We start from the raw sequence: 23,467 nt of genomic DNA on the forward strand, positions 1-23,467 counted from the left end.
CTGGGAGGCCCAGGGATGCTGCAGCAAAACCCAGAGCAGAGCTGCAGAACAAAGAACTGACTGAGCCAGCTCCTGGCCCACAAAACGCAGGAATCAGCTGAGGACAGGAGCTACAGGGATTCCAGGACTACCTCATCTCCTTGGACAACCTCCTCCCTTCAGCTTTCAGGTCTTCCCTGGTATGTGACGATGAGGTGGGACCTGAATTCCCATTTCCCAGCTGAATGTGTTACAGACACACCTTCAGGTCTGCTTGCACTTGGCTCCTGTCCTAGGGGTGCATCCTGAGAGGGTTTGTGAGCACGGGGAGGCATCCAGCTCACCAGTGCTGACTGAGGCTGCTGTGTTCCAGGGGGCTGGGCTGGCAGGGGTGTCAGAAGCACCTGCAAACACTGGGTACCTGCAGGGCAACCCCCAGTCCTTGCACCCTGCCTTCGCTCTTGTCCCAGTGCCATGCACAGCAGCAATATTTATATACAAAAAAATCACTGTGATTTCAGCAAAAACAATCTGCCCCCTCAGTCCATTAATAATCTTGTTTCGCTGCCAAAACATTTTCATTTCCATTTCTCCAGGCCTTCTTTGTCTTCCTTGTGTCTATTTTTTACAGCACTTTGTGACAGGCAGCCAGTCATTTTGGCATTCAGGTGAACCTTTCTGCAGATGTGGCCAGCAAAATATTAGCGGCAGAGAAGACTGCAAATTAAAATCACTGCCTGGAATTTACAGATGTGCTCAAGGAGGATCAGGGAGCAGACATCGCTGCCCTCTCTGCAGAGGGCAGTGAGGCAGGCCTGGGGTCCCGCAGGTGCTGCAGGGCCGGTCCCCTGCCCCCGCCGATGTCACTTGGCCGCGGACACCGGGGATGCGGGATCCTTGGAATGCCCGCCGGGCGGGCCGGAATGCCGGCTGTCCCCGCCGAATTCCTCCGGGAACAGCTCCCGTTCCCCGAGCTACAGACCCTGGGGAAAAGGGCATCTCCGGGGAAAAGGGGCATCTCCGGGAAAAAGGGCATCTCCGGGAAAAAGGGCATCTCCGGGGAAAAAGGGCATCTCCGGGAAAAAGGGCATCTCCGGGGCGGCGAGCGCAGCGCGGAGCCGGGGGCGCACCGGGGGCGCACCGGGGGCACCCCGCGCCCTCCGCCCTTAGCGGGGCCGGCCACGAGCGGCGGCGGCAGCGCCGAGGGGACGGCCCTGGGGGCGGCGGGGCCGGCGGGGGGCGGCTCCCGGGGCCGCGGATGCTCGGCCCTGCCCAGCGCCGGCTCCGCTCCGCGCCTGGTTGGTGCCGTCGGGGCCGGGGGCGCGGCCAGGCCGGGGCCGGCCCGGTAAAGCGGCGGCGCGGGCGCGGCGGCCCCGCACCATGGAGGGGCACCTGGCGCGCTGCAAGATCGTGGTGGTGGGGGACACGCAGTGCGGCAAGACGGCGCTGCTGCACGTCTTCGCCAAGGACTGCTACCCCGAGGTGAGGGCGGCGGGCGGGCGGGCCGGGCTCGGCTCCGAGCATCGCCTCAGCTCCGCTCACCCCCGCTCTCCCCTCCGCTCTCCCCCAGAGCTACGTGCCCACCGTCTTCGAGAACTACACGGCCAGCTTCGAGATCGACAAGCAGCGCACGGAGCTCAACATGTGGGACACCTCAGGTGGGGCTGCGCGGGGGGCGGCGGGGCCCTCGCACCGGGGATCTGCCCGCTCCCGGAGCCACCGGGCCGGGCCGGGGCAGCGGCGGCGGCTCCGAGCCCTGCGAGCCGCGGGCGGGCGCTGCCCTGTCCCGCAGCACCGGGAGACAGCGAGAACCGGCTGCGGCTGCGAGGGCAGCGGGGAGGAGGCAGAGCCCGGCTGGAGCAGCGAGCCCGCACCTCGGGAGGGATGCCCTGGCCCGCTGCCTCTGGGCTTCTCTGCCGGCGTTTTGGCTCGGTTGGGTTTTGCCTCTTTGTGTCCTCAGCTGTGGTTCTGTGTAAAGCTGTCCCAGCCCGCCGAGACCCGTCCCAAACTTTGTGCCTGCCCATGCCCCAGTGGAGGCATGAGTTGCAAGTGAAGTGCGTGTTGCAGGGCTAATAGAAATATTTGGCATCTCACGAAGTTCACATGCACTTTTGAATTTGCCTTTGGATCCTTTTGTACAGTGCAGCTGAATGCTGTGCTCTGCTGGTGAATGTACATCATGTGCTTGCTGATGCTCTTTCCCCATATTCTCATAATTTCTGGACTCCTGATGACAAATGAAGTCCTCTCGGTGTCCAAGAGCAGTACTAAATTAAAACAACCCAGCACTTTCTTTTCCTGTTGTTCATTCAGATTCCTTGCTGTAATTTTGCATTCATTAAATAACAGCTATAGGATCAGCATAGCTTTACCTAGAGCAGTGGCTTTACTGAGTTTGACTAGGTTCAAATATGTAAAATATGTTTGAGTCTTCCTCTAGAGCTTCCTGGAGAAGCTCCCAGGAGACCTTGCATTGCTGATTTTTATTCCCTGAGACAGAAATGGAATTAGATTTAGCTTTGCTGGCAAGCTGTGTGCTGTGACCCATGGGGACACTGGCTCCTGGGGCAGCTGCTGGGGCTGTGGGTGAGGTGCTGGCTCCCAGTGTTTGACCAGGAGCTGGGCTTGAAGCACAGAGTGGTGGGCACCACTTGGAAGCCCTGGTAGGGTGGCTGGTGCTGGGCTGATGTGTGTTTGGAGACTCTGAGACGTGGCCACAGTGCCACACAAGCTGCTTCTCATCTGGGGGTTTATTGTTCATGATAAATTCCATCCCAGCAAGAGCGAAAAAGGAGGTGTTGAGAAAGGGTGACCCTGACTTGAGGAGGGGAACACTTTCTATTTTAAATGCTCTCCAGCTCTTAGATAAGTGGTTGGAACTGATCGTGGCTGATCTGGAGCTGCAGAGGGCTCCTTGAAGCAGCTCAGGGTGTGCCAGGACTCAGGGGTGGTCGCCCTCCCGTGTCACTGGGGTGCACATGAGTGTTCACCCCCAGCTTGTTCACCCCCATGGCAGGGGCAGTTCCAAACCTTGGGCTCCTGCAGCCTTGGAAGGGGATGTGGTGGGTTATCTTTGCTAGGCATTGAATGGCTTTGCTCTTGGGTATCTGTATTTGATATAAAAAAATTCATCTTTGGAGGGTGTGGGAGCACGTTTGAAGCGTTGTTTGCTTTTTAGGAATTCTCCAGGATGATTTGCTTTGGTCTTACAAATGTTTAAAGAAAAGACACAATAAAAAGTCCTTAAGGTATGTATCTGACACCTGCCTCTGATGCTGTCACACATTCATTTTCCCCCTTGTGACAGAAGATGTTTTTCCAATATTTGTCTCTGCAGCCAAAAGGAAATGGGCTTTGATTCTTTCTCTTTTCTCCTATGAAAAGTGTCAGACCTTTTTAACAGCTTTGCTGTAGACAGAGTTCATCAGGTAGTTTTCCAGATAAATTCGCTTTGATTTGAAATACACAGGAGCTAGTTCTTAACAAACAACCCTGGAAAGCACTGTACAGCAGTTTTCCCTAATAATCAAACTGAAATTTTTAGCTGTAGACTGCAAACTTCAGTTGAGTTTCCACTGGCCTTCAGTGTCCCTTACAAACGAGAGCTTTGGCAGAAGAAGTTTTGCACAATAGTGAGTTAAACCAGCTGAGCTGAAATGATCAGGAGCCACCTGATCTCACTGCCACCCCCATGGCCTTGGTGGGCACTTCCCCTTCTCTCGGTGCTACCTACTCTTTCTTTAAGTTGCTTTTCATCTGGGGGTTTATTGTTCATGATAAATTCCATCCCAGCAGGAGTGAAAAAGGAGGTGTTGAGAAAGGGTGATCCTGACTTGAGGAGGGGAACACTTTCTATTTTAAATGCTCTCCATATTTTAGGTAAGTGATTGGAATGGAAATTCCCCAAGAAATCAGCAGAGACCTGCAGAGAGGAGGTGGATATTGTTTTTTACTTTTTTATTAGTTTCCCTCATCCCATACTTAGTTGAGGAAGCAGCTGGAGACTCTGGGAGCTGCACAGAGTGAGCTGAGCATCACTCAGGAGTGGGTGATGGGGAAAGTGCAGTCTGGCCTGGAAAACTCCCTTGCTGATGACTGAGTGTGTTGGAAAATGCAGCCTTTTGAGCTGAATTGACCCCTCCTGCTAAGTGGCAAACACAGGCTGTGACATTGGCAGCTGGCAGGCAGGAGCTCTCATTAGAGGAATATTGACACAGAGTGGACAGAAGTGATGGAGAGCTGAATGGCTCCCAAATTGTATTGGGACCTCTGACTTTCTTTAAATGGCTTTTAACTCTTTATCCATTGATAAGGCTTTCTGAGGCTGGAGGGTGACTAAGAAAGGGTGAAACCTGTGGTGCTCTGACAGGGCAAATGCTGGGACTCTGCAGTGGCTTAAATGTGCCTTAGCTCTAGGAACGTACCAGGGAGAAAATCCCCTTGTGCAACATCTGCAGGTGCTGGTTGTGTTTCATTTGTGTCCCAGAGCATGGGAGTAAAATTGCTCCAGGTGCCATTTCACAGTGTGCCAGTGATGTCCCGTGTTCCTGTCCCCTGGGAAGCCACTGTTTGCTAAAGCCCCCATTAAAAAGCATTTTCTGTGAGGGATGGGGTACAGAGCCTGCAGACTGCATGGGGTGGACATGAGCAGCTCCAGGGAGTGGCCGTGCCCTGGCACTCTGCTCTGTTGAGGACAAGGTGCTTTGCTGCTCTTCTCCTTCCTCTTCTGGCAAATTCTTCTGGCTGAACACGCTCAGGACAGGAACAACTCCTCTGCACAGGGCTGGTATTTTGCGGTGGGGGAAACTCCTGTTCGGTGGGATGTGTGATGGCTCAGGGTGCTGTTCCCAAAGGGCTGGGTGCCTCCCAGACCCGGAGTGCCCCGGCCCCGTCAGGAAGAGCTTTGTTCCTTGCGGCAGGAGGAGGAGGTGGATGCCTGGTGATCATTAGCGATGCTCTGCAAGGAGTGGGCGAGTTTCGTTCCAGTGCCTCAGGTCTGGGAGGGAGCATCGATACCCCCGGGCGTGCAGGGGCAGGGAGGTTCTCCCCAGCAATGCAGCTCTTCTGTCCCTGTGGGATCAGGGAGTATCCGTGGGTCTGCCCAGCTCAGGGAGGTCTGGAAGTGGGGCCAGTGAGGTGCTCAGGAGGTGTCTGGCAGTGAGAGCCTTCAGTGAGCAGGCTGAGAGGGCCCAGGGCCGAGCCGCTGCCCGGGGCTCCGGGGCCGAGCTGCTGCCCGGGGACCAGGGCTGAGCTGCTGCCCAGGGACCTGTGCTTGGAGTGTTTCCCACCATGCCCTGGCATTTCCAGTGAACCTGCTGCCCATGCTGGACTGGCCCCATGCCCTGCCTGTTCTGCAGAGCTTCCCTGGCACTGGGTGCAAGCAAGGGGAGAGAGGAGCTCAAACTGTGCTGCTGCCCAGTGCTTTGGCAAGGCCTGAGTGCAGCAGCAGTGATGCTGGCAGGTCTGAGCCTTTACCCTGTATCTAGGTGGACTTTTTGTTCTGTTTTCAATAATAATTGAACAATTGTGAGGAACCTACACTGTGCCTTGCAGTGTGGACTGAGTTCTTTGCCTTTGGTTCACCCCCCTCTGCTGGGAGGCTCTGCCTGCTGTGCCTGTGACCTCCAAGTGCAGGCAGGCAGAGCAGTGAGTGACCTGAGGCCACCGAGCTGCTTGATGCACCTTTTGCTGATGCAGATTCAGCTGCAGAGTAGGAGCTGCCTGGTGCTGGTAGGGCCATCTTTGCCAGTGCTCAGTGGGAGCCCAGGCTGGGCTCTCCCTGCCAGGCATTGTGCCTTGCACGAGGTCATTGCTGCCTTGGGAAGCTGCTGGAGGGGACTTTCCTCTGGACCTTCAGAATGCAGCGTGGTCGAGTCGCAGTGTCTGCTGCAGCCTGCAGTGTTGCAAAGGTCAGTGCTCACAGGTTCAGCAGGGCCCTGCTCAGCTCACAGCAGAGGAGCTGTGTGGCTGCCAGCCCTCCACAGCCACTGTCTCTTCAGCAGATGTGCTTCAGAGACAAGAATAACGCTGTGAATTGCAAATCCCCCTCCGCCTTCCTCTTTGCCTGTGCTCAGCAAACAGTCTGCCTTGGAATGGCCTGTGTGGGAACCCACAGGCTGTGATAACAGATCCTTCTTTTAAGGGAACCACTGAGGAATGTTGATGAGATTAGAGAGCTGAAAGGGGCTGAGTTTAGCAATGGCATCTCCATGGATGCTGTCTGTGCCTGGATTCCCAGCGTGCAGCTCCAGGATTGCCATGGCTGCCTCTTCCAAAGGGTAAGAACAAGTTCTGTCTCAGAGAGAGTTCAATGCTACTTGCACTCTGAGGCAGAGGGAAAATGTGGAGCTGCCCTTTCCATACCAAAAGAGCTCCTCCCATGCTTCCTGTTCAGACTGAGAGGCTAAAACCAGCATGCTTGTGTTGTGCCTCAGCACAAACACGTAGCTAATCCTAAAAATACAGCTGGGTCACATTCTCACACAGGCCAGTAACCAGTCAGACAGAACTTTAAAGGGTTGCAGCAGAAATGCTGACACTGAAGTGGGTGGAGGATGGACCTTGAGAAGACATGACAGGACATGTCAGGGCAGGGCAGTGCCCAGGAGGATCATCCCTCTGGGCTGTGCAGGGTGTGGGGGGCGTGCTGCGATGCTGTGTGGCCCAGGGATGGAGGTGCCCTGTGGCATCACCTGTCCTTTGTCCCCTACAGATCTGAGAGGCTCAGGCCTCTTTGGGATGTCCTGGGAGTTGTGGGGGTGCTGAGGAGCACTGCCTTCAGTGACCTCGTGGACAAGGCAGGATGTTCCTGCAGTGGGTTTGTTCCCAGCTCAGCTGCAGACCCCTTTCCCACAGCCCAGAGGTGACCTGCTCTCTCCTGTGCTCTGCTCTCCCTGCTCCTTTTGCCCCAGATTCCAAAGATAAAATCTCCACTCCATTAAACTTTGCAAGGCCCAGCCTTCCCTGTGGGAAGTAACCTTATCTGGCAGGCAAATGCTTGGGGAGGGATCCAATGCTTGTGAGCAGAAAACCTGAGATGTGCAGCATTGCACCAAGAGAATGTGTTCATTCAGCCCTCAGCCGTGCTCCCTAAGGGCACAGTGTGTGCTGGCTGTGCTGCAGGGAGCTGCTGCCACTCTTGGTCCTCGTTGTACCCTGTGGAAAGGGTGGCAGGCACGCTGTGGCAATGCCAGTTGTCCTTGTGACATGGCACGAGTGCCAGGAAGGGACTTGTGACCCCCGTTTGTCTCCTGGTCAGCTGCTGCAGGCACGATTGTGAAAAGGCTGGGAGGGCTCCTGGGCTGCATCTGCAGACCCAATCCTCCCATGCCAGATTCTGATGCTCCCCCAGGAGCCAGCAGGGACTTCAAGGAGCTTTCAGGGCCTCCTCACAGTTCTGGAGGGAGGTTTGCATCTGAGCAAGCCTCTCTGGAGCACTGGCAGCTGCAGATGTGAGGCAGGAGACAGGACTGGGATGAGGCAGGAACACTCTGTGCCTGCCTGAGCTGGGGATTCCTCCACCGGTAGATCCAGCAGAACAACCTCCTCCTGAGGGGCAGGCTTCCAGTAATAAGATCTGGAGAGGGGCCCAGAAATGCCACCTCAGCCTATGCAAATACCATTCCCTCCATCCTGAAGGTATGCCAGCTGGGCTCTTTAGTAATTCACTCATTTTTGTATGTGCATTGTAAGGATTAGGAGCGGAGGTTAATTGTCCAAGCTGATGAGCTATTTTTTTTTGCAGTCATGCACTTCCCAGAAGAGTGTTTATTCCATGTCACAGAGCAGTTTCCTCCTTTCCTCTACTCCAGGGGCTTGCAGTGATGTTGCACAAGCAAGACAAATGTCAAAGTTCAGCCAGGACAGAGGGCTGTAGAAGTCCTGGGGCTGTTGACTTGGTGCTGCTTTGGCAGCTTTGTCCTCTTACCCAGAGCTTGGCTGGACCGTGGGTGGGATCTGTCTGGACATCCTCTGTCACCTCTGTGTGGGGAGGTGACCCAAAACTCTTTGGTTTGCCAGTGTAGCCCTGCAGAAAGCTGGGATGAATTTCTGTTTCATCCCAGGAAGGCTGTTCTTGGCAGCCCCTGCAGAAAGCAGCACGTGCAGGATCCAGCATGCTGGCTCTTTGGGGACAGCTTACAGGGAGCCCCCCAAGACAAGTGTGCTGCTGAGAAATTTAGGTCTTGGCAGTGCTCATCTCAGTTTTAAGGCAGAGCTGGGCTGTGGGAGCCCCTTGCAGAGCAGATCATGGCCCTGCAGGCACACTGGCTTTCCTGGTTTGTGGTGCCCTAGTGTTGGATGGAGGGGGCTGATGTGAGGATCTCATTATCTCTGGAATAGCTAATAAGGAACAAATGAAGATCAGCACAGTGTTGGTAAAGATGAAACAGCATATTTCTGTCCCCTGCCCAGGAGTGGCATCTCTGAGCTGCAGTGCCAGGCATTCCAGGACCTGCCAGCCAAGAGGAAAGAGGAACCACTCATGCTTGTACCCACCCCTGAATCTCAGACAACTGTGTGAAGTTTATTTTTAAGCTGGTTGTAGGCTTGCTCCAGTTTTCTCTTTAATCATGAGCAGATGCAGTGAGGTCCTGTTTCTTGCAGACCTGGATGCCAAGTGGGAGAATGACTCATGCAGTAAAGGAAGGCTGAATCTGCAGACACACCAGCCTTGGGCTCCTGGGTGTGTTTGGAATTGCCAGACTGTGGGTCTCTGGAGTGTCTTGCTGGACTATCTGTAAGGTATCAAGTGCTCATAATCCATAAAACTGAAGAGCTAGAGTTGAAGGCACTGGCTTTTTTTGGTTGTTTAGGTGGGGGTTTGGGGGTGTTTTGTTGATTTTTTTTTTTTTTTTAAATTGTCATATTCAACAAAAATGTAATAGATGCAAAACCTAGAGGACTAATCACCCAAACAGAATTTCCTGATTCAGTAGAGATGTCTCCAGAGCAAATTGGGGATTACCTTGCCTGGGAGCAGTGCAGCTCTCATGGGGGTCCCCATGGCTTTCAGTCTCCTGAGGTGGGCAGAGGCTGCTGCTTCTGCCTGTGAGCTGAACTGCCAGCTCAGCTGCCAGGGGTGACTCCTTGGAGCTGGAGCAGGAAGTTAATGAATGTGAAGCAAATTTTGATCTCATTAAAAAGATAAGGTTCTTTACCTCGTGCTTCCCTTCCCTCAGCTCCTCCTGCCAGCACAGGAGCCTCTCCTCCTGTGGTCCCAGGTGATTCCTGGCATGATTCCTGGCATGATTCCTGGCTCTGGGATGAGCTGCTGGGGGTTTTGTGGGATGGTGGGGGGCTGCAGCAGCGCTGTTGGCTCTCTGCTGAGGGGCTGGCTGGCTGCTGAGGAGCAGCAGGTTGCTATGATACAGTTTGCTGTGGCAATGTCTGCGCTGAATGAGCCAAAACTGCCCCTACAAAAGGAGCATTCCTCGGCTGGGAGGGGGTAGATTTATCTGAAGTGTTTATGTAAAACTGAGAAGCTGCAGGGAGAGGATGTGCGTGGGAACGTTTCCTCCAGCACCAGGGCCCCTGTGTGGAGGCAGACACCCCTGTGTGCATGGGGGAGAGGGCAGGGCTCAGATAAAGGACCAGGTTAATTCAGGAATGTGGATCAGCGCTGGATCTCCCGTCCTGTCCTGTCCTGTCCTGTGCCAAACGTGAGACTGAAAGCCCCGTTCAAAGGGCACCTCAGCACTGCTGTGCTTGGTGCTGCCTGTGAAAGGCCTGGGTCACCTCTCTGTGCCATGGGGAGAGCTGTGAGTGTGCCAGGAGTGAGCCTGAGGCCAGGCCAGGGACCTCTGTGCCCGGGACACTCCCTGGCTCACTGTGCCTGCCTGTCTGGCATCCCTGTCCCCAGAGCTGTCCAAGATGCCACAAGGACTGGCTCCTTTCCATTAGGGGACATGACTTTCCCTCTAGGAAGAGGGCTGGGCTCTGCAGAGATCAGGGTCTGTTTCCTCTGTCCTTCCTTTCCCAGTGACTTTGCAGGGACAGAGCCCCATCTGTCCCCAAGGGGAGCAGGAGGTGCAGGTGCCTTTGCTCCTGTGGCTGTAAGAGCCGGGGATCCAGTTTTGCCGGGGATCCAGTTTTGCCGGGGATCCAGTTTTGCTGGGGATCCAATTGCACATCAAATCCAGGGCACCTTCCCCTGGCTGCATGGGAGTGGCAGGGGCAGGGCTGGTCAGAGCCCTGGAGCTCTGCTGTTGTTGGCACCATGCTCTGAGCTGGATGGGCAGTCTCTGGCACTGGGCAGGGTTTGGGAAGGCTCCACACAGCCCTCAGCTGCCCCATGTGGGCTCTGGGCAGAGGCAGGAGTGTCAGGCTCTGCTCCCCAGCTCTGGGCTTGCAGAGGGGCTCAGGTGTCTGCAGAGCACTGATGTGCAGCGCTGTGCTGGGGGGCTGCACCTCAGCTGGGAGCCCCTGTGCACACAGGACTGGGATCCGAGCTCCTGCACAGAATCAGCCCATTCTCCTCTCCTGCTGAGCCCAGGCACATTTCCATCCTTCCGGAAACACAAGCCACTGTCATCCATAATTCATCAGGTGCTGAACCTCACCAAGGAGCCACCTGACACCTGGGCTGCACCCTTCCCTGGGGTGGGAAAGTGCCAGCTCCAGACATCCCAAGAGCTGCAGGAAGCGTGTCTGGCTTCCTCGGCCTGGGATGGGCAATCCTGCTTTTGGAGGAGGCAGATTCAACAAGGACTCTGGTGTCTCTCTTTCCTCTTTTCATAAATAAACATCTGCTTCTCATCCCTCCAGGAAGTTTAGGTCATTTGTCTTTGCAGCATGAAACCAAAATGGTGTTTTTAAGTAGCAGTGAGCTGTTTGCTCAGGTGTCTGCACTCACCAACAGAGTGCAGTGCAAATAAAATAGCTATGGCACCATGACTTTCCTGACTGAAATTTGCATTGAAGGTGTGTGCATTGTGCTCATGTGTGTAGTAGAAGCTGTGCAGGATTCAGGCTGGGCTCTCTGCCTGCTCACAGAACTCCTGTGGAATGCAGAATCATCCCCTTCCAGTTATAGCTCCGTCACCAAATCCTGTCACTTCTTTTATATATACCAAAAAGAATCTGTTTGACTTTTTCCAGCACAAATCCAGAAAGAAGCCAATTCATTTTTTACCTGTCACAAATTCTCTCAGCCTATGCTGTATAAAGATAGCAAGGGAGGATAAAAGCCAGCAGCAGCATTCCGTGCCTTCCCTCAGCCACACCTTTCCACTGTCAGTGGTGCAGCTCTGGCATGACAAGTGCTGGAATCCAGGCGTGTTCTGTGCCCTCCTGGGCAGCATCCCCAGCAGCACAGCTCCACCAGCACCTGCCCATGCCCACTGGGGAGGGAGAGGGATGCAGAACTTGCCTCTTCACTCTGGCCAGGGGTAAATGCAAGAAAACAGGGACAGAACCATGGAATTCCATGCCTAAATAAGGGAACTAAAATCCTCTGCCAATCAAACTCTGCTGAACCTTATGGTGTATGGTTGTGGATAGAGCTATAGCTGGTCTGTCATTTCTTCTAAGTGCAGCTAACAAGCAATTTGTAAATTCCCATATGAATCTGTTTTAAGAATGAGAAGTTCCTTTAGCAATCTATTCTGAGGGTGAAAAATAAGTGCACCTGTAGTAACAAGGGATTTGTTCCATGAGAATCAATAAAGAAAATATGTAGACAATCCGAGAATAGACAGATTTGATGGACAAGTAAAACACCTTTTATTAACTAATAGAATAATTAACAAGGAAGCTATTAACCAATTAAAGTTGCCCACGAAGTTTGTAAAAACTGTACAAAAGACAGCATGCAGCCATAACAAAGGGAATCCTTCTAAACTTTTATAGTGTCACTCTTGGTGTCATGACCATCCCAACAACACCTCTTCACCCTGTCCAGGGGTAAATAGAAGAAAAGAATTACAGAATCTCTGACTTCTATGCCTAAACAAAGGAACTAAAATCCTAAAAGCCAATCAAACTCTGCTGAACCTTATGGTGTGTAGTCACTGTGAAAAATGAGCTTCACTTTCCTGGTAAAATTTAAAATAGGTTTAATAAAATAAAAGAAAAATAGACATTTAGGAAACATAAATCAAGCAAAGGATTAACAGGTGACTTGGCACTTAGCCAGGTGCACACCTGCTATTTTAGAGACATTCTTTAAATACCCTTTCTATTGCATCAGTCTGTGGCATATTCAAACTTTTCCACAAACTGGTTTCCATATTCCAGGAACTGTTTAGCATGGTCCTGCCTTTTTAGAGCACGTGTGTTTCTTGGCTGTGTCTTCATTATCACCTCCAGCTTGTGGTCCATGCTTTCTTCAGGCAGGTGCTGATAATTTGGCATATCCATAGCAGGGTCTTCTTCACATGTTCATTGGGTGTTATCCCAACCAAACAGTTCAATTGCAAGCATAACTCTAGATCAGCTATCCCACTGCTATGACTAAGCAAAACCATCAAATCTATGTCCTTACAGCAGAGCTATTTCAACACCACACATGCAACAATCATTTGAATATTTGCGAAAAGCCAGTACAATAATGTACATTTCTAACAGTCACCGGTCAAACGTGCAGGGGGATATGGGCAATAGATGAACCAGTATGATTTCACCAGAAGCTGTTTATTGTTTACATTACAATCCCAGTTATAGATTCTAAAATCGACAGCCCACGTGGGCACACACTCTTGGTTGGTCAAGTCGCTGGTTCAAGAGGCAGGGACATTTCCTTCAGGACATCCAATTGGTCAAATGTCCATCATCACGTCTTCTGTATCTAGGGTTTACGTTCTCTGTGGACAGTTTCTCAGGCTCTCTGTTCTTATCTTAATCCCGTTATTTTCCCAGTAACCTTGATGAATCCCTGAGAACCCTGAAAACAAGACTGCGGGTGGCTTAATAAGATTTCTCGTGAATGGTTTGGCTGGTGCATCAAAACAGCCTCTGTTACACAGATGCATCACTACCCAAAACCTCGGGTCAGCGCCCTTTGTGTTCCACAGAGCAGCCCTCACCGTGGGGCAGTGTGTGGCGGTGTGTGAAATTTAGTTTATTGAGTTTGTTATATGTTCCTTTGTTCCCTCCTCATCCACGTGTACCCCTGAGGCAAGTGACGTAACTGTCAGTTTTCTGTCTGTCAGAAAGCCCGCGAGTTTTGTATTTCCCCTGTCCCCTGGTTGGCAAAAGTTGAATATTGCACCTGTCTAACGGTCCCTAGAACTCCCTCTCTTGGTTGTTTCACCTTTACCCCTCCCTGACACCCTCTGTATAAAGGTGTATGCAGAACCGCCCTCGGGGCAGTTTCGAGAGCAGGCACAGGCGGGTGAGATCGCGCTTGCTGCACAATAAACAAACATCGCTGCCTTCCACCCTGCCTCTGCTTCGTCACTTTAACACCGCTGCCAAAGATCTCTCTTAACAAGAACCCACAGGAATCAGGATCGTCGCTCGGCGCACGAACTGATCCTCGTCCCGTGTCGCGGTGCCCGGGCTGGCCGTGCGTGGAGACGCTGAGGTCTCTAAACAGCACCGTGACAGCAGTGTGTGTCCAGTTCTGACTGGAATTACAGAGCTCTGCCTGGCCAGGGGGCTGAGGTGGGACGGGGCCGCTCACCGCGCTCCTCTCCGCAGGCTCGGCGTACTACGACAACGTGCGGCCCTTGGCCTACCCCGACTCGGACGCCGTGCTCATCTGCTTCGACATCAGCCGCCCCGAGACCCTGGACAGCGTGCTCAAGAAGGTGAGTCCCCCCGAGAGAGGCACCCTGAGGGGTCCCTGTGCCCTGAGGGGTCCCTGTGCCCTGAGGGGTCCCTGTGTCCTGAGGCTCCGTCCTGCTTTAGGGCAAATTTGGGGGGAAGCCTCCAAATAGGGTCCCTCTGGGAAGCAAACCCAAACAGCCCCTCCCCGATGTCACAGTGGACATGGAAAGAACTACGCGAGGACATGCTGGTGAGCGAAGCAGGAAAAAAAGGGGGAGTTTATTTACAAAACTCAGTTTTATACATTTCTTATGGGGCTCGTGGATCGGAGGATGGAATTCCACCTCTCAATCCACATTGGTCAAGCTAACTGTCAATCACCTTTCTCTTCCCACTTAGAAATATGTAAACAATGAAAGACAGTTAGCAAAACATGGCCAGTGTTTATAGCAGAAAGTGTGATAAGGTGAAATTTCTGACTCCAATATGAAGAACATTACAGAAAGCTTAGAGAAGTCTTCAAAACCAGGGTGACACCCCGTAACTGGTCCGGGAGAAAATCCCCTCAGAGAAAAGTTGGAAAAACCTATTTATTTAACAAACAAAGTGCCCACAAGTATAAAGAAGGAATAATATTAGTTCTGAAGTGAGATGGTGTCTTGGTTTGGAAATACAGGTATCTGTCAGGGAAAATGGGATTTTCCCTTGGAATGGAGAATGTAAAACCCCCTCCCTCCAAATGATTACAGTTTTGCAATTAGGAGCTTTCAGGCAAAAATATGGGAATAGGAGTAACAGTTCTTTAGTAGGAATATTAAAAATGCAAATGCAGTAATACAAAAAAACCCACCAAAAAACCAAGTAAGCAAACAAACCAAAGTCCTAGAAAACCCTGACTCCAGGTTTACTCCAGGAGTACGACCTGACACCCTGTTGTCAGGGTGTTGGAAGCAGTCCAGATAAATCCTCCTGGAGTGACAGACGTGGTTCTGTTGGAGTAGAGATGATCCTGTAGACAGGTTCAGTGCTGGTGAGATGAGTCTGGTCCTTCTCTGGGAATCCAGTGGAAAAGAGGAATGTCTGGGGTCCCTGTGTCCCCATTTTTATCTGGGTAGGAATGGTTGGCTCCTCCCCACTGGGTGGAGCATGTCCCAATGGATGATGTAATGTGTGATGGCACTGGTGAGCCTCAATGGCCCATGAACAGAAGATATCCCATGGGGAGTGGACAAAGTTGATGAAAGAGATAAGAAACACTGCCCCACCTGGTTTTAACAGCTGGTCTGTTATCAGAAGGCATCCACCCTCCCCCCCTTAGACTTACAAGAGATAAAGAAAAAAGAAACCATCCCCCAACTGCTTTCTACAAAGGAAATAGAATATACATTTTTTTGGTTAGATAACTCAACACAGATGGCAAATTAAGACAGTTCTTGCCGTGGGTTAGCTCGGCTTGCTCAGTCTCTCATCAGTTCCTCCAGTGCTGGAAATGCTGTCCTGGGCCTCAGGTGTGAGCTCCTGATGCTCCTCTGGGTTTTCAGTCCAGAGCAGGTTTAAACAGTCCCAAGAAAAAGGAAGATAAAACAGTCCAGGGAACTTCTCTGCCTCAGCTAGCTAAAACTAACTAAAAGCAAGGCAGATCTCTGTCCAGTTCTCTGTCGGTGTTTCAGACGAACCCAGTCCGGAGAAGGAATGTGTGGGAGTCAGACAATTTTCTCAAAACAAACTCTGTGCTTCTTCTTTCCCACCTTTGCCCTCAGAACCAGCCTTAGAGGTACAGAACCAGCACAAACAGAACAGATGACTGGGGATACAAGCATGATAAAGTCACCCTAGGACAGGCTCCCATCAGGGCTCAAAGCTCTGGCCCTGTGGCCAGGCCTTGGCTGGAGCTCCTGTGCTCAGGGGAGGAAGGTCAGGTCTGTGCAGAATGCAAGATATTTCCATTTGAAAGGAACCTAGTGAATGGTGAAGCTGGTGGCAGCTTGCAGCATGTGTGTGGGGTCTGTCTGTGTTCACACATACAAATGTGGGGACAGAGAGAAATGTTGTCATTTCAGAACATTCGTTCTGTTTTCCATTAAGACCTTGGAAGGTATCACAGATCTCTGTCAGCAGAACCACCAGTGACTGTGGATTGCCTGCAGCAGCTGAGAAGTAGCCCCTGGTGCCTGTTTCCAAGCAAGCAGAGTGCTCAATTTTTTTGGCTCTCCCCTTAGTTCAGCATCTGCATAGTAAAAAAGACAGCAATCAGTTCTCTATAGCTCGTCAAAAAAAATAACGAGCTGTGTCGCTGAATTTCAAGCCTGTGGATTAATAAGATGAGGTGGCACAATGCCACTGGCCTGGAGAGCAGGCAGGGCCCTAAGCCTGGCCTGGCAGAGAGCTGCTCTGCAGGAGCAGCTGAGGTTTGTACCTCTACCTTAGAGCCTTTCAGCAAAGCTGATGTTCCAGCTGGCAGGTCCAGAGAGCCTCACAGGGCTGGGGATCTGCTGTGGAGCACCCCTGGCTGGTCTCCAGTGGGTCACTTCTGGCAGGAGGTCCCACACAAGGCTTTCCTCTGAGATGAAGCCCGGCAGCTCCGAGTGCTGCTCAGAGGAGTGAGGCACCCCTGGGTCCTGGCTGTGCCCTGCTCCCTTCCATGCAGCTCAGGGAGCTGTGCAGGAAAGCCTCTGGCAGCTGCATCCTGTCCTGGGGGAGCCTTGGCTGGCATCTCATTTGTGACACTCTCTGAGACACCAAAGCATGAAAGCACCACGGAGCAGAGGCTGCCGTGGCTGTTCTCAGACAGCCCCGGGCTGCTGGGGCTGCAATGGCCATGGCCTGAACATGTCACATTGTACTGGCTGGCCTCTTGGCCTCTTGGCCTCTCCATGTTTTGCCAAATGTGCTGAAGCGAGTGCCTCTTACTCAGCTGCTGGGAGGGCTGAGAAGTGGGGCTTTGTCTCAGGAGGGTCCTGGTGAGGGGACAAAGACCCTTCAGATAAACTGGTCAATGGCTCAGTGTTGTCCTCCAGAGCAGGTCCCGGGTACCAAGGCTGGGTGGAGGGAGGGGTTTCATGTGGACTCAAAGAATTCACTGCCCAGCTTGGGAGTCAGCAGAATAGCAATGCAAGTGAATCACTTACACCTTAATGAAATACAAACCCCTCAATAATTAGGTGGGGCTGGGAGTTATTTGTCTCTCTGCACACCCTTCGTGTGAGTCCACCCTGCTCAGTGCGTGGCTTTCCCTGTTCAGCCTCACAGATGTTTTGAGTGCTGTTAGGCAATGTTTTTTTGATATGGTAACTTAAAATAAACCCTAAATCCCAGGGGATTTCTTAAGTGCCTCTGAGTAGATGCCTTGTTTCCTTTGGTGCAGACTCACAGCCTCATGGCAGCGAGGAAAATTCCTAAGACACCATGAAGTTGAAATGGGTTTTAGCTTGTGATATCAGGCAAATAAAGAAAATAACATTTCCTGTTCAAGCCTCAGGCAAAAATTCAGCAGAGGAAATCTTTATTAATGCTGCCCTTCTGATGCCTGGGCTGCTGTACAGCGTGTACAGATGAAGGGGCAGAGGGAGTGCAAGCAAGCAGCTCTGCCTTTCATGCACAGCAAGTTTTCATCGAGTGGCACCTTGGTTCTGACAAATCTTGACAGCACGACAGGGTTTGGGCTCCCAGAGGTGTCAGGCAGGCAGGAAAAGGGTCACAGCTCCCTACAAAGACTGGGGAACCCTGTGTCACAACAAAAGCTGTGACCTCTGCCAGGTGAGAACAGACCTTGTAGCTCAAATCCCTCACATAAATGAGGGTGCTTGAATTCCAGCTCCAAAAGAACTGGATCTGTTTACAGAGAGGTTGTGTAGGCCTTTGGTGCTCTCTCTCATGATCTCCAGCATCCTGCCCCGGGCCTGGGGGTGCCTCAATCCTGGGGAGCCAAAGTCCTTGGCAAGCAGATACCTGAAGATACCTAGAACAATCTCATGACAGAAAATAAGATTTTTCATATTTTGCAGTTGCTTTGGTCTGACACTGGTTGAGTGACATTTGGGTGGTTCTTGGCACTCCCTTCCCCACCAGGTTGTGGACACTGGGCTTGGTGGTTTGGTTTTCTTTCTGCTTCTAATTGCCCAGGGTATGTGCTTAACCACCAGTTATCGTAGCAGGAAATTGCTAATTCCAAGTGACGACTTCAGCTGGGGGTAATCTCTATTTATTATCTGTTTCCTACTTCAGCACCACTAGATAAGTAACTGGGGCAGGTCTCCCCCGGGGGAGGTCACAGGTGATGGATTTATTTACTGCTGCAGACACAGCTGACATCAGGCATTCACTTTGGGAGCTCTGAAAGGAGTTATTTATATGAAGGACATGGATGTTTGCCCTGGCCTTCTCTTTCCACTGTTTCAATTCTTAATTTCCCTGCCTATAGCTATGCTCTGAATATTACAATGTCTTTAACAGGTGGCTTCCAGTAATAAATAGTGTGTGAGTGTGCAAAGAGCTCCCCACTGGCCGTGTTGACCCTTGGGGTCCCAGATCTGAGCACCAGGCTGGGTGGTTGTTGTTTTTCCACAGCCAGGACTGGCTCCCCACTTGGGATGGGGCAGGTTGGCAGGGCATGACCTGGAACAGGGGAGCATAAATTTGTGCAAGGTGTATTCTGGCCATTCCCATCCTTGACCCTGGCAGTGATTAAAGAGCCCTGATGTGCTAATCAGTGTTTGAACAGTTGTGACACCCTGCCTGGAAAAGCCACATGCACACCAGAGCCTCTCCTTTCCTCTGCAGTGGCAAGGGGAGACGCAGGAGTTCTGCCCCAACGCGAAGATCGTGCTGGTGGGCTGCAAGCTGGACATGAGGACGGACCTCAACACGCTCCGGGAGCTCTCCAAGCAGCGCCTCATCCCCGTGACACATGAGCAGGTCTGTTTGGGCAGTGCCAGGGGGGACAGGGCTGTGCTCCCTCACCCACTGCACCCAGCTCTGGGGCTGCAGTGGTTCAGTCGTGCCTCAGGGGCTCGAAGCTGCTCGTGTTTACACCACTCTTGTCCCCAGCTCTGGGAGACCCTGACTTATTCCTGGTGCTCTGCTGAGCAGCACTCAGCAGCCAAAAAGCCATTCCTCAAAGCAGGTGGAAGTGCCTGATTTGACAAGCTGGACCTGCTAAAGGGAAGTGTTGTCCTTCTGCATCTCCTGGTTCGGTGCAGCTCTTCCTGCTCCCAATCACTCTCTTGCTTGGGTTCTGCTCTGGGGCAAAACTGCAGGAGGAAGAAGCCACAGCTGGGAGGGGCTGCTGCCCGTGGCCTCCAGTGGAGCCAGCAATGACCCCAGGCTGGTGACAGACTCAGACTCTGCTGCAGGGGCAGCTGCTCTCTGAGCTGCTGCTGTGCTGGCTCCGTGCTGTGCAGAGCAGGGGACTGTCCAGGTGAGGGGGTTGCCCAGGTGTCCCATTTCAGGGGTGGCACTGTGCCAATGACAAAGTGCCAGGAACCCATGGCCCGCTGGTTGGCAGCACTGTCTGCTCAGGAGGCTGCCCTCACCTCTGGAGCTCTCACAGAGCCTTGCACTGTGTGTACAGATGCTGAGGGTGTCCCCAGGATGTCACTGCGCCCTGGCAGGACTGCTGGCTGTGTGAGAGGCTGCTCCTTGGAGAGCAAGGGGTCCTAACCTGTTGGAACCCTGGAGAGTGAGAATTTCAGGCTTGCTGTGCTAAGTGACCCTCAAGCAAACACTGCATTTGACCTGAGGCCGTGGAACAGGCATCCAAAATTGAGTGGTAGCCCTGGGGTTATGGGTGTGTTGTTTGAATAGTATTGTGTGATCTTGCAGGTTGAAAAACTTGGAATTTAAGGTTGTATTATATAGTAATATATATGGGACAAGATGGAGGATTTGAGGCATTGGCCAAGACCTTCTTCTTCACCTTCTTCTTCTTCACCTTTTTCTTCTTCTTTACTTTCTTCTTCACGGTTTTGGGTGGTTTCTTCTAATTGGGTGAAAAAGGTCTGCATTGCAGACCTTGGGTGGCCAGTTATTGGGTTAAAAGTATAAATAATATAGGTGTCATCTCATTATTGGATAGTTTATGCTTAAGAAGACCTTGGAAAGAGTTAGAAGCATCCATTTTCTACCCTGTCAGTTACAGCTCATGACACAGGGGACTGTACTATAGATAAGAATTAATAAACAACTGAGTCCCAATCTCAGGGTTGCTTTTCCCTGAGAGTCTCCTCAGGGCTGCTGTTCCCTGAGATTCTCCTCAGGGCTGCTTTTCCCTGAGGTGTGTAGGGTTTTCGGGCTTTTCTTGCCCTAAAGGTCCCACGCCAGAGCCAGAGCAGCCAGGCTGAGTCCCCAGTCCGTGTTTCCAGGGTTGTTCATTCTTTCATCATCTCTCAGTTCTGTCCCAGCTCTGCAGGGCGTCCCCAGCAGAGCAGGACACGCAGGGGACTGGGCGGGTCAGAGGGTCCCGGGCTTTCTGTACGGTCCCCTGACCCAACCACCATCCACAATGAACTTTTTATTTACAAAATCTTACCAATACTCACTGCCTATGTTAACATGTCATTTCTACTCTAAACTAATCCTTGTGATCCAACTCAGCAGAAAATGGGGGATGAGAACAAGAACAAGGAGCACAGGACCACTCCCCAATTCCTCCATCTTGCCTCTTCAAGCCCATATACTAAAAATCCTAAATTCTACATTTACACTCTATGATAAACTAGCTACTACTTATTTTGAATTCTCTCAGCTTGTGATTCTCCACACACTGTGGGCATTCACTGCCATGGCAGGGATCAGAGGCAGTGCCCTCCTGGGCTCTGTGTGAGGCTGCCTGAGCCCCTTGGACAGATCCCAGATCTCCAAACCCTCCAGGGTGGCCAGAGGGATGTCCTGGCCTCCAACATCCCAACACAAAAATCGCATCTCCCGTGCATTAATCCCTGCTCTAACAGATGTAAAGAAGCTCAGCAGTGGGCACTAACCCTGCTCCCCTCTCCCCAGGGCAGCGCGCTGGCGCGGCAGATCGGCGCCGTGGCCTACGCCGAGTGCTCGTCCAAGGTGTCGGAGAACAGCGTGCGCGACGTGTTCCACCTGACCACGCTGGCCTCGGTCAGCAGGGCCCACAAGAGCCTCAAGCGCAGCAACTCCAAGCGGGGACTGAAGCGGGCGTCACAGATGCCCGGCAGGACGGACTTACTGGGAGACACAGAGATCAGGAAAGACCGGGCCAAGAGCTGCTCCGTGATGTGAACGGCTGTAAATAACCTTGTGTGTGTTTGTCCATTTGTACAGTGACTGGCTGAGGCGAGGGCGTGGTGCTGGCTGCAGGAGCTGGCCTGCCTTTCCAGAGCCTTTTTCTCAGACTTCTAGGGCTGAGCAAAGGTCCCAGCTGCAAGCAGGGCTGCACGAGCTGCCCTGTGCTGTGGAGACTCCTGGGCTGGCTGCTGCTGTGCAGATTGCTTGGGATGAAGGAACCACTTGGCAGAGGAGTGTTCGGGTGCTGGAAGGTTTGTGAGATGAAGTGGGAGGGAGGGAGGGATGCTGTGTGTGCCACCCTCCTGTTCCCACAGCCCAGGCCCTGCCCGTGTGTGCCTGTGCAGCACTCACAGCGTGGGGTGGGGGCTGTGTGGGGCCTGGGCTGCAGGGAGGAGGGGGATTGTGACAGCAATCAGGACAAGGTGTCCTTCCAATCTCCCTTTAGAAGGGAAATGATGTTTGAGGTGATGCTGCCCTTGGCCAGGCTGGACAGCAAGTGCCATGGAAGGGGCAGGTCTGGGCCAGAGCTGGGAGGACACCCTGGGAAGGAACCTTAACCTAGTGAGACACCACAGTTGTCCCCTCCTGCAAAGAAAATAGACAGGTGTCTCTTTCCACGGTATTTTAAATACTTGAACTGCATTTGAAATGCAGTGGATCTGGCTCCGAGGGAGAGGTGTGTCCCAGTAGATGCATCCTGAGAATCGTGGTTCCCTTCAGCAAGCAAATGCCCCTGGGGAGCTTTGTGGGAGCTGCTGACACCTGGGCACTCCCTGGGCTCTCCCCACTGCCCTGCACACACGGCTCCTGACAATAACTGCAATAACAACCCATATCTTGCTCCCCACCCACTTCCAAGCTGCAGATTGTGTTGCATGGTGCTGTGTTTGTCTGGTATAGATGAGAAAAATGACTTTATGCATATCTGCACCCTGTCTGTGCTGTGGCAGTGGGAGAGGAGGTGCCCCTGCCCTTGTGCCTTGCTGTCTGGCCTCCTCCCAGCATCTCCCATTGCTTCTGCTGCTGCCCTCTCTGAATGCCTTTGATGACAGTATTAGCCTGGGCTTGATGTCACATGGACACTTTATGGAAAAATAGAGTCTGCTCTGTTGCCAGATCCAACTGTGTCTGTGGGCTACAGGAAAAATAAACATCATTGGAAAACTCATGGTGCTCAGCTGTGTTCATTTTTAAGTCAAACCATGCATCCTCTTAAAATCTCTCACTGCCCAATTTATCTTTGAATCCTTATGTCTCTCTCTAGCTCTTGAAATGTGCTTGTGCACCCCCTTCAGTGAAAAACCCAGAGGAATTATCAGCCTGTATTCATTTTGGAGCTGAAACACCTGCCTTGAATAACCTCTCCCTCTGTCCCAACTCCTTAAATATTGGGGAGCATTTGCAGGTTGTCTGTGCCTGATCCAGCAGCCTGAGCTGACAGGAGCTGCCTCTTCCTCACTACAGCAAAAGCTTTTGATTCAATATTTTGTGTCTGCTCTCACACCCAGGTCTTAGACTGCAAGAAGGCATTTTGGGGATTTGGAGCTGCTGATTTACCAGGACAAGAAAAGCTCCATCAGTGACTGGACACTTGTGCTGTGTGCAGAGCATGAAAACATCCCTCTGCAGCCTGCGAGGAGAAAGAACTGAGCTAGACAGTACAAGAACAACCCTCAGCACCCTGATGCTTCTCTTGCACTCTCTGTGTTCCCCAGAGCCTTTTTGTTGAACAAAACCAGATCCCTGCTTGGATGGCAGCAGTGCCATTGCCCACTCCTCATAACCTGTTTGCAGTTGTGCTCACCATCCTCAGGTCACACAGCCGCTGTGAATTCCTGCTTTCCACCCACACCCAGCAAGTGCATTCCCTTTTACTGTGCTCTAGCATCTTCTAGGCTGTTGAATTCAGTGTGGCAGTCTCTACAAAGGCAGTTTCTGGGTCACTGCTCAGTTTGAACTCGCTGTGGCTCTACCTTAGCTCACCCTGGAAGCAAACCCTGAGGTGCAGGGTCTGTCCTGAGGGGCTGTGCAGGGCAGCACCCCCTCCCTGAGAGCTTCCACCTCAGCACATCAGACTCAGCTTCCCAGGGCAGGGCTCAGGGAGCTGGGGGAGCTGCTCCTGTCCTGCTGGGGGAGGCTCGGGGCTGTCAGGTTCTTGTCCTGGTAAATCCGCAGCTCCAAATCCCCAAAATTTGCAGTTTAAGACCTGGGTGTGAAAGCAGAACAGATGAGAGCTCCTTGAGACCTGCAGCTATTCATGAGCAAGGTTAGTTACAGTCAGGGGAGTCCACAGTGCCCACTCCCACAAGATATATATATATATATATATATATATATGACATAAAATGAACCACACTGACTCTGTGAATCATCAGAAGGCTGGAGAGAGCGGTTTATTCAAAAAGCAATTTCTTATATACTATTTACAGAGACCAGTATGATTGGATGGGCAATCCAATCCTCCTCAACCACATTGGTTAAGCCAGAGGGCCAGCAAGAAGTCTCTCCTCTAAAAGGAATGAATAACAAT

General features: G+C 52.2%; 1 protein-coding gene across 1 annotated transcript; it reads left to right on the top strand.

Annotated features, from left to right (window-relative positions):
* Window positions 1-1,275: 1,275 nt before the first annotated feature.
* RND2 (Rho family GTPase 2) lies at window positions 1,276-22,117 on the top strand. The gene is made up of 5 exons (XM_063403993.1): window positions 1,276-1,461; window positions 1,550-1,637; window positions 13,618-13,727; window positions 18,466-18,600; window positions 20,683-22,117. Exons 1-5 carry the CDS (start codon window positions 1,360-1,362, stop codon window positions 20,929-20,931), a joined length of 684 nt encoding a protein of 227 aa, XP_063260063.1. The 5' UTR covers window positions 1,276-1,359; the 3' UTR covers window positions 20,932-22,117.
* The last annotated feature ends 1,350 nt before the right edge of the window (window positions 22,118-23,467 follow it).

Source organism: Prinia subflava, chromosome 8 (genome assembly GCF_021018805.1).
Source record: "Prinia subflava isolate CZ2003 ecotype Zambia chromosome 8, Cam_Psub_1.2, whole genome shotgun sequence".
Classification (NCBI taxonomy): Eukaryota; Metazoa; Chordata; class Aves; order Passeriformes; family Cisticolidae; genus Prinia; species Prinia subflava.